The following is an 11533-nucleotide window of genomic DNA, read 5'->3' as shown; positions in this document are numbered from 1 at the left end:
AGGTGAGAATAACCCCTAATGTCTAATAACATATGAATGGGGAGACAAAATGTAATATATACACACAATGGAGTATTACTCAGCTTTTAAGAGGAATTAAATTCTGCTACATGCTACATGGATGAACCTTGAAAGCATGCTAAGTGAAGTAAGCCAGACATAAAAGGTCACGTATCGTAGTATCCCATTTATATGAGGTACCTGGAATAAGTAAATTCAAAGATAGAAAGTAGGACAGAGTTTATCAGGGATTGAGAGAAGAGAATGAAGATGTTGTTTAGAGTTTCTGTGCAGGATGATAAAAAAATTTCTGGAAATAGGTAGTGGTGATGCCACTAAACTTCATGCCACTAAACTGTATGCTTTAAAGTGGGTAAAAATGGTAACATTTGTTATGTATACTTACCACAATAAAAAGAGGAAATAGGCATATGTTAAAATCAGAATTCTACACAGCATCTATGTAATTTTTCTTAAAATTTCTTCTCTGAACTCTCAAAGCACAGAAAACGTTTTTTTTCACATTTGACTTTTGTATGAAAATAAATGACAAATTTGGTCTCACACAATCACTTAGAAATGTTTATTTCAGAATGACCTATAGGAGCTTATCCAGATAAAGGTCCTGACAGCACTTCTCACAGGTTATGACTCAGTTTTGCTTCTCTGGACCCACCAGTCAAAGCAGCAAAACTGTGTCTCCTTTCAAAAACTGAGGTCACCAGAAAAAGGGTGCCAGGTGGGCAATGAAACCCTACTCAATCACTTCCTATTTGCAAGGTGACTTCTTTTGCACTCCTAAAACTTCTACTTTGATTCCAGAGATAACAATTTTAAAAAATTAATACTTTCACTCTATATAGAAACAGTACTTTAAATTGACTGACCCTTTTGCTGCAGTAAGGTCCAGCAAAGGCTTAGTACTTCAAGCAAACCTACTACACCTATCTATGCTCAAGAAGTAGTTTGGCTATGAGGAAGTGCTGGTCTCCTCCAAGCCTTTCCTCAGGACCCACACATCAGACACTCCTCTCTATTCTCCAGAGAGCACACCATGGCTGCTGTGTTCCTCTCCTTCTCTTCTTCTTCTTTTGTTGCCTTCTCCTTATCTTTCAGCTTCTCCTTATTTAGAGTGAACTGGATTGGATTTGCTGCTGGTCGTGTCCTTAAGTAATACATCCCAGTCTTCAAACCCTACAAAGAAAGCAAATACAGCTATTAGAAATTTTAAGAACACTAGGCATTCAAGACCAATGTTTAAAATACACTTCCATAAATCAAATCAGATTGTTTTCTAAACCTGAAATTCCAACTCCTTTAGGAAGCCTTCTTAAAAATACTGAAGAGGTAGAAAGAGTCAGACAGTATACTGTGTTCCTTTTGCCACTAAAAACGCTTATCTCTTTGGAAGTGTCAAATATTTTTGTTCTCTAATCTTTTCTTGTATTCAGGTGTATGACTTCCAAGTTCGCCTAAAACAACATGTCTACTTTATAACTATTTATGGAGATAGACTGTGTCTCTGTAAAGAACAGATGATGACTACTTCAAGGGTCAGGATCATCTTCTATTCAGTAAACCCAAAGACATAGTGTGTGGTCAATAAATATCTCTTAAATTTAAAAAACAAACTGTACATCTGTATAAATACCCAGAAGATTACCAGGTACTAAGGATAGAATCCAGAATCACAGGACTTTACCGCTGGCAATGAGAAGCTAAGTAACTGGCCTTTATACTGTAAATAGTTAAAGTGGGGAAACAAAGGATGTTTCTGAATAGGGGCTGGCACACGTAAAGTTTTATTTCAGAAATGGTAGCAGTGCACAAGACAGCCTAGATCAGATACTAGAAGCAGGGAGATCAGTTAAAAAGCTTAAGAATAATGGCAGTGGAACAGGAAGAAAGATACTCAAGAAACAGTATAAAGGAACAACCACCACAACTTGGTAAGTGATTCTATGGAGAATAAGGAGAGGATTGTAGGTAACTCCAAGGTTTCAAAACTGAGGAAAAAAAAAAAAAAACTGAGAGTGAAATAATCCTAAAAGAAACATGAAAATCCAAAGTGTGATCTGGTACAAAAACCATGACTTGGTTTTAACATACTGGATTTGAAATGAAAAAAACGGCTAGGTGGCAGTATTTAATAGGTAGCTAGAATATAAAACTGTTCCAATTTCAAAATATCCCAAGATGGCAACAAGTCCTCCTTGAGTTCCTCCACGAACCTGCTTCCAGCCATAGAAGTGCATACTAGTGAGTTTGCCATAGTTAGGCTCAGCGATGTGGATGTTCAAAGACTGGCTTTGATCAATGAAAGCACCTCTTTCAGCTGCCATCTTAAGAACGGTTTTCTGTGAAATTTCCCACACAGTCTTATAAAGTTGCTTCAGGTCATCAGGAATTTCTGGTATGCTCTGAAGAAGGAAAAACAAATGTTTACTGCAGACTGGCTGAAGAAATTGGGATAATTAACATAATTAATGACACAAGGGTCTGGCCTTAGTTCTACTTCTGCCAGATCTGACCGTACCATTTAGCATCATACAATATGATCCTTATCAGTTTTCCTAAGGCTCTTAACCTTTGGCTTAGAAAGGGCACGAATTGCATGGAGCACTGGGTGTGGTGAAAAATAATGAATACTGTTATGCTGAAAATAAAAAAAAAAAAAATTGTAAAAAAAAAAAAAAAAAAAAAAAGAATGTCCAACAAAACTCCATTTAACCAACAAAGTATCTGGCTAGTGGTAATGATTATAAGATCCATTTCTATTTGGATCATAGCCAAACATTCATTATTCTAGAGGTACTTAATAATAAAAAGAGCTAAGCAGCAATAAATGACCCTTGAATTTTGTAGAAAACAAAAGTAGTCAGGGATGTAACTCACATGTAGACAATCAAAGGAAGCAATGAAATAAACCCTTTCTGGAGTCAACAGAAATAATGTTTTCTTAGGTCTAGGGTTAATCTGCTACAGATTAGCTGATTAGCTAATGCTACAATTTCTGCCACAAATAGAGAAATGTTACAGAAATCCTTATCTGTGTTACCAGGGAAACAAATGTTTAAACAGAGCCCTCCATCTACAAATAAATACTTCTTGATTCTTGGCTGCAAATATTTTATTGTTAAATGCTATCTGTGGCTCTGTTTTTTGGACTTTGAGTCCTTGGTCTCCACCGAAGACTTCTTAATTAAGTTTGACTCTCTAATTTCATACTTTATATCAGTGGTCCGAAAATTTCGATGCATTTTGGAATGACCTAGGGGGTCTTTAAAAAATACTAATGCCTGTCTTCCATTTCCAGACATTCTACTTTAATTGTTATGGGGTGCAGCCTAAGCTTCAGAATTTTAAAAGCTCCCCAGTTGATTCTAATGTTCAGAGAAATTGGAAACTACTGCCTTATATTATTGCACAAACAAGAGGGTAAAGTCTAGCTATATAAAGATGTATATAAGCCTACCACAACAATGCAGGTGAACACAAGTGAATGACTTTTCTCTCTACTGAATGGGGTAAGTGAGAAGGTACCAATGTCCAACTCAGATTCTAAAGAACACACTTGATTTTCATACTGTACCTGGATAGAACCATTGCATGCGATAATCTGATTTTTCATCTCTTCATTCCATAAGCCCCGCTCAGTAAGATCCTTCAGTAAGTGAGGATTTACAATCTGAACAGAAAACCAAAAAAGATGTCAAGGAATAATAAGAACAATAGGGCCTAAACAGGGTCACAGTCCTTGAGCTTATAATAAATAAAATCACTGAAGAAGTATTTAACATTAAATTAGTTGGTAAAGTCTATCTTTTACAAGATTGAGAGGCCCATCCTACCAAACAAAATCTTAATCTGTGATTCAAGAAATATAGTATTTGCCAAAGTGAAAAGAAATAGCATTGCCTAAAATGGGTAAATCTGTGTAGATTACTTCTTCCCCCTTCCCCCAAGTAAGGAGAAAATAATACTTAAGAAGAAACATTAGAAATGTATCCACTCCAAACCTTACAGAAATTTATTTCAGGAGATCAGGAAATTCACAAATAAAAATCTTTTAAATTAGTGGTTCTCAACCCTAGTTGCACATTAGAATTACCTGGGAACCTTAAAAAAACACTGGTCCTACCCACCAGGAATTCTAATTTGTAAACCAGGTTGAGAACTACTGTCATGGTTCCATATACTTCTTGCTTTTATATACATCTTGAGTTTCACTGTATACATCTTGAGTATCATCAACTTAAGCATCTGAGGTCATAGTATACATCATTATGATTACAGAATGGTTAAATATTGTGTGAATTCTAGTATCAACAAGTTACTTTCCTACCCACCTATCAACACTTTCCTACCTAACGATCATTCATTCTTTCAACAGATATTTATTAAATGTCTATTATTAAATAACGTAGAAAAATATTGGATATGAAAGGGACTTACTTTATCAAAGCTCTGCCCCCATACAAAGCAAAAGGGACATACTAAATATGAGTTGGCATTTACTCCCAACATCAGGTTTTTGCAAGATCTCCTGTAGGTCTACTTGTGATCTTCTCACCTGAAATTCTCCTGACAAAACTCTGCGAGTATAGATGTTGCTGGTGTAAGGTTCGATGGACTCATTATTTCCCAGAATCTGAGCAGTTGAAGCAGTAGGCATCGGGGCAATAAGTAAACTGTTTCTTATACCATACCTAAAGAAAAGGAGATTGTTAGGTGCTGGTACTAAAGCTACAATCTGACCAGAAGGGAGCTACTTCATGTCACTGCAGTAAATGCAGATGGAGGGAGTAACATCATACATGCATTAGACTCACATAATGACTTTTGAATTTGACCCCTATAGAGATGCATCTCACAGTATGGGTGCTATAGCTCACCCCTCTTCTGAACACCTGACTCCTAAACAAAATTAGCACAATTTTACTGCTGAAGTTTCTTATCAGGCCATGACTTATTAGTACTTCATACACTAGCTTGCCTAAGGAAATAATCGAATGGCTGTTGAAGAGTCCCCACCTGTATCAGGGTACATTCATTCAACCCTCACTCTTTTCTACATGCCCTATGATCACTGTGCTAAGCCCTTTCAGGAAACATAATGATGTGAAAGTGGTCAGAATCCAACATCTATCACCAAAATTCTTCACAGGGAAAGATTATGCTCAAAGTATATTCCTGACTTCCTCTATTACCTCTTCGCTCACAAGTTCCTAGAGGAAGGTTAACATCTTCTGCCTCTATTCACTGCCAAAGAGAGTGCTTAAGGAAGAATATGCCATCTGAACATGCAGAAATCTTCAAGCTGCCCTTAGCTCATCCTTCAAAGCTCAGCCTAAGAGATGACTACTAGAACATCTTTCCTGACCAGGCAGACAATACTAAATACAACTCTAAGTATTTCTTCCGCAAACATTTTCTATGATCTGTACACCTTTATGTATACTTTATGTGTGCTACATGTTTCACTTTAAGTCTTAAGTTTCTCAAACACCAAGATTTTGTCTTTCCTATATTCTATACCTCTGGATTTATCCAGTACTTAGCGCAAAGCTTCATGTCCTAATGGAATCTGTACTACTGGGATCTTAATCTCACTTTGCCACTCCTAGTTTTGAGGAATCAAGCAAATCACCAGTGAATTTCATGTCTTACTTCCTCAGTAAAGTGGACAGTGATTTTTCCGGTCCAAAGAGAGGAAAACATTTTGAAAAGTCATATATATATACATATATATATATGTATATATATGACATACCAAACTATGGAATTGTCTGTAATCATTAAAAACATTAGGTAAATCTTCAAGTACTAAGAGAAAGACATCGAAAATAAATCACAAAGTCTTAGAAAATATCAAATTTGATCATATTTTTGTAACAAAACTGTGTGCATCTGCAAATGTACTGAAAAAGGTCTAGAAAAATACACACCATTAACAATGGCTATCTCTGGGAAAAGGAGTAAGTTGGTTTGTATTTGTTTTGTGGAACAAGTGGTTGGCAGGAGAGGAATAAAGAAGGGCTTTCACCTTCCATTTTATTTCTGTACTTGAACTTTGTTATTCATGTATTAATTTTGAAATTTTAAAAAGTTCTATATAGAAAAATATCCATAGTATTTTGAAAATAAAATAAAATAAAATACATGTCCATTTTTGTAGAAGTTGAATTTGCATATAAATGTACACAGGCACACACGTTTAGAAGAAAGTCTGAAAGATGAAAGACAAAAAGATACAAACAGATTTTTAGGAGGTGGTATTGGGATAATTTCATTTTATTCCCTTTCCCACATACATTTTCCTAAATTTTCTAACAAGTATTATTAAGTAATAAAACAATCTTAAGGCAAATAGATATTTTTTAAAAAGTATTTTTAAAGCTACTGCTTCCTTCCGTAAACATTAAACACTCTGCATATTCATTAATAATCCAGAGACAACAGGCTCATGAAGAAAGTGAAAACAACTTGTTTTATTATTCACTAAGCAAAACATCCTACCCGCCCTTAAATCCTTTTTATTTTTATTAGTTTGAAAGGCCTTAAAAACCTCAAGTTTTACATTTTCTTTCACAATTTAACACATTACCCTCCAAAAGCTCTTCCAAATCCCTAACTTACTCCTGTGACAACCAATTCAGCAAAAGCCATTTAGATGCCCAAGGTAGTTAAGCAATAAATAAAAGTGAAAAACATCTAAAAAGTAAGCACACTCGGAAATATGAAGTTTAATGAGATAAAGAACTGCTTAATCTGGGTAGTTACGCCCCTAAAACAAGACTAACTAGTAACACCTACCATTTATTAAGATTCATTGTACCAAGCTATTAATATATATATATATTCATATATTATCTTACAAAGTATTTTTACAAAAATAATTCTGTAGATAGGTCATTTTTGCCCCATTTAAAAGAGGAAAAATGAGTTTCAGAAGTTAAAATAACATACCTAACTTCTGAAAGCCAGAATGAGAACCTAAACCCTCCTTACTTTAAAACTACCTTACAGCTCTTTGCTTACTTTGCAATCTTTTCCTTGAGAAGTTTCCAGTCCCACAAGTCTGTGGGAGTAACATTCCACATATCATACTGAAGGATCTAGGGAATAAACAAAGCAAACTTAAGACAAATCACTCTATAACAATTTAAAACCAGGACAAAAAGCAAATCACTAACTGCCATGCCCCACAACCCAACAGATGTCTTCTAGTGGAACTGTGTGAGGAATACAAGGTCCAGAGATTTCTCTGAACAAACTTTCATGCAGTCATATTGATCAAAAGCAGGCTAAGAAAACTGGCTAAGGCATATCTCTTCCCCATGTCCCTGCTGTGTGCCCTCAGAGGGCCCACAACATATCTACAAACCAGGAAATCCTAACATTCATGTAAATACATTGCTGAGATGCATTCTTTTTTTTGTACATAAAAATGTTATTCTAATTTCATCTTTAATTGCTTTGATCTATTTACTTAGCTATTACTAACACCTATTTTCAAACCACTGGTTATCAGATTTCCTAAATACCAGCAGGAACATCAGGACTAAACATAACATTTTACTTCACACTGAAGAGACTCATACTACCAATAATAAAGGCAGTGTGGAAAGCAGAGTTCTAACACAGTTCCCAGGTTCCCCAGTTGCACAGGCCATGTATAATGTCCTCCTCCTGAGTGTCACTTACATAATCAAGGCAAAGAGGAAAAGTTTCTACAGATGTAATTAAGGTTACCAATCAGCTAATTTTGAGTAAACAAAAGAGAGATTATCCTGAGTGGATCTGACTTATCATGTGAAAGCCTTCAAAAGAGAAACTGGACTGGGGCCTTCTTGAAATGAGAGACTCTCTCCTACTGGCTTTCAAGAAACACAACGTCATGAGTTGTACAGGTACAAACAAATGAATTCTGCCAAAGACCAGGTGAGCTTGGAAGAGGACTCTGAGCCTCAGAGCAGACCGGAGCCTCTATCAACACCTTGGTTATAACCTTGAGAGACCCAAACAAAATGACCTAGCTAAGGCAAGACGACCCCGATTCAAGGAAATGGAGATAATGTATGTTGTTTTTATCTACTAAATTTAGCAAAAGAAAACTAATACAGTTAGCATGCTTCTTAAGTCACTTTTACCAATGACTAGTTCTAAATAAAGCATTAAAATAAAGGGGTATCTGGCTGGCTCAGTCGGTGGAGTATGCGACTCTTGATCTCAAGGTTTTAAGTTCAAATCCCATGTTGGGTGTAGAGATTACTAAAAAATAAAATCTTGGGGTGCGTGGGTGGCTCAGCTGCTTAAGTGTCTGCCTTCAGCTTGTGTCGCGATCCCGGGATCCCGGGATTGAGCCCCACATGGGGCTCCCTGCTCAGCAAGGAGTCTACTTCTCCTGGTCCCTTTGCTCCTCCCCCCAGCTTGTTTTCTCTCTCTCTCTCTCTTCCCTTGCTCTCTCAAATTTTAGTGTATGTGCTGCTGAAGGAAGTACACTCTCTCTCTCTCAAATAAATAAAAATCTAAAATAAAATCTTTAAAAAACCCCACATTAAAACAGAGTATCTTTTTTACTCTAGAGAACAAAAGTACCGTATTAGTTTCCTGTGTCTGGAATAACAAATCACCATAAATTTCGTGGCTTAAAATAACAAAAATGTATGCTCACTTTGGCAGCACATATACTAAAATCGAAATGATAGAGAAGATTAGCATGGCCCCTATGCAAGGATGACATGCAAATTCATGAAGAATTCCGTTTTTTTTTTTGTTTTGTTTTTTTTTAAGTGTATTCTCTCATAGTTTTGGAAGCCAGAAGCCCAAATGAACATGTTGGGAGGGCCACGCTCTCTCCAGGTGCTCTGGAGAAGATTCTGTTCTTTGACTCTTCCAGTCTAGTGGCTATAGGCATTCCTGGGTTATGGGTGCATCACTCCGACTTCTGCCTCCATGGTCATGTTGCCTCTCCTCTTCTCTGTCTCTTGTAAGGGCTATTGTCGCTGGATTTAGGGTCCACCTGGGTAATCCAGGATAATCTCATTTCAAAATCCTTAATCACATCTGCAAAGACCCTTCTGAAATCCAAAAAGGTAACATTCATAGGTTCCAGGGATCAGGATGTGAATACATCTTTTTGAAGGCTACCATTCAGCTTACAGGCAAAAAGAAACATTATCCATATACTTACTCCTCTGCTAACTGGAGAGCCCTCATAGGTTTCATACGGGCCATGCTCCTTGGCCAAGTCACAGCTGGCTTCCAAGGCTCCATAATAAATGGTTTCAAAGATCTGCTTGTTCAGTAGCTGGGCTTCTGGACTCTCAAACGGATACCTCATCAGAATAAAAGCATCTGCCAGACCTTGTACCCCGATTCCAATGGGGCGATGGCGTTTATTTGATAAGCATGCCTTTGTGCCAACAGATTTAGAGAAGAAGGAGACATTACTGAACAGAAAAGGCAACATTCTGCACCAAATGATACACGCTCTTTTTTTAATCTCTATTTTCTCACAAACATTCTAATGACAGCCGTTTAAATGAAGACTGTCAGGCTGACTGTCCCTCCTACTAGTTGGATTTCAAGAATTATCAATAAGCGGAGACTTCTATTCATACCTCTGGGATAGGGTAGTAGTTAATATCAATAATTTTATTCAAGTTTCGGACAATGACTTTGGTGACTTCAGCCAGCTTCTTAAAGTCATATGTGTGTTCTGACGTGACATACATATTGAGGGCCAAGGAAGCCAAGTTACAGACTGCAACCTGGAATGCAAAGAAAAAGGGTCAAGAATCACACAATTTTTATTTCTTCCCCCTGTGTCAATGACACCACCATGTAAGCCTCTAACACTCTATATAAATTTTTATATTTATCTCCTCCCTGGTCACTGTTCATTTCTAAATCCCAATACCCATTCATATGTGAGTTGTAAAATGCAGCAGTGAAATAGGTAAGACAATCTGTGTTCCATAGTCCATGGCTCTATTGCCAGAGAGACCTCCCACTGTGCTCTAATTTCTTATGTGTACCTGTCTCAGTCAGTAGAGGTACTGTCCAATACAGTAGCCAATAGCCACATAGAGCTACTTAAATAAAATTAAAAATTCAGTTTCTCAGTTGCACTAGTCCTATTTCATGTGCTCAATAGCCACGAGATACATTTCCATTGCTCCAGAAAGCTCTTCCAAATTACACATTCCCACCTTACTCTCACTGAAATTCTGATAAGCCCCTAACAACAGGGGATCCAAGTTTGTGAATTCTGAAAAAGCTTTTCAGGTGATTTACCACTAGGTGGTAAGCTTTTTCAGGAAAGAAATGTATCTTATTTATACTTATATTTTTAGTACTAGTTCCACATCTGGTATATAACAAATGCTTAATAATGTTGAATGAATACACTTTACTTCCCATTTTGATTATGACTATCCAAACACAAAAATCTCAACTCCCCTCACCTAGACTCCCTCATGCCCTTCGTATCTACTCAATTCTACACATATCGCCTAAGTGCCCATTTTTAAAGCACAGCTTGGATTGCTAAGTCTGATAAATGTTACAAAGAAAAATAAGGCAGGAAAAGACAAAATGGTTCTAGGAATAAGGACAGAAGGAGTGCCATTTTAAAACAGAGTTGTCAACATGGACGGGACTGGAAGAGATTATTATGCTGAGTGAAATAAGTCAAGCAGAGAGAGTCAATTATCATATGGTTTCACTTATTTGTGGAGCATAACAAATAGCATGGAGGACATGGGGAGTTAGAGAGGAGAAGGGAGTTGGGGGAAATTGGAAGGGGAGGTGAACCATGAGAGACTATGGACTCTGAAAAACAATCTGAGGGTTTTGAAGGGGTGGGGGGTGGGAGGTTGGGGTACTAGGTGGTGGGTATTATAAAGGGCACGAATTGCATGGAGCACTGGGTGTGGTGAAAAATAATGAATACTGTTATGCTGAAAATAAAAAATAAATTTAAAAAAAAAAAAAAAAAAAGAAAGAAAATCTTTAAAAAAAAAAAAAAAACAAAAACAGAGTTGTCAGGTAAGACCTCACTGATAATGAGACATATGAACAAAGAACTGTAAAGTTTAGACAGCAAAGCCACGTGGCTATCTGGGAGGGGAAAGCATTTTCACATTCAAAGTAAACAGCAAAAATTCTGATAAAGGGGGTGTGCTTGATATACTTGGAAATTAGTAGGGCTGGAGCACAGTGAACAAAGGGGAAAGTAACAGTAGATGAGATGGGCATACCTAGTTGTGCATGAACTCATAAGGCACTGTAAGAATTCTGGATGGAAATTAAATACTGATACATGTTACAACACAGATAAGCTTTGAAAACATGCTAAGTGAAAGAAGCCTGACACAAAAGACCACTACATTACATGATTCTGTTTATAGGGAATGCCCATAAGAGGGAAATCCAGAGGCAGAAAATAGATTAGTAGTTGCCAGGGGCTGGGGGAAGAGAGCTAATGGGTATTAGGTTTCTTTCTGGGTTGATGAGAAGGTTCTAG

General features: G+C 37.0%; 1 protein-coding gene across 2 annotated transcripts in view; it reads right to left on the bottom strand.

Moving 5' to 3' along the window:
- Positions 1-568: 568 nt before the first annotated feature.
- Positions 569-11533, bottom strand: part of RRM1 (ribonucleotide reductase catalytic subunit M1) — a 37442-nt gene continuing 26477 nt past the window's right edge. For both annotated transcript variants that reach the window (XM_082749883.1, XM_082749884.1), the window contains 7 exons: positions 9627-9776; positions 9197-9418; positions 7042-7118; positions 4574-4709; positions 3593-3688; positions 2232-2420; positions 569-1194 (listed from right to left, as the gene is read on the bottom strand). In XM_082749883.1, the coding sequence (XP_082606009.1) occupies positions 1006-1194; positions 2232-2420; positions 3593-3688; positions 4574-4709; positions 7042-7118; positions 9197-9418; positions 9627-9776 (1059 nt within the window). In that variant the 3' untranslated portion in view covers positions 569-1005. The remainder of the gene's footprint in view (positions 1195-2231; positions 2421-3592; positions 3689-4573; positions 4710-7041; positions 7119-9196; positions 9419-9626; positions 9777-11533) is intronic.

Source organism: Mustela nivalis, assembly GCF_964662115.1.
Source record: "Mustela nivalis genome assembly, chromosome: 9".
NCBI lineage: Eukaryota > Metazoa > Chordata > Mammalia > Carnivora > Mustelidae > Mustela > Mustela nivalis.
The sequence above is the reverse complement of the archived record's forward strand: the minus strand, read 5'-3'. Positions and strand labels throughout refer to the sequence as shown.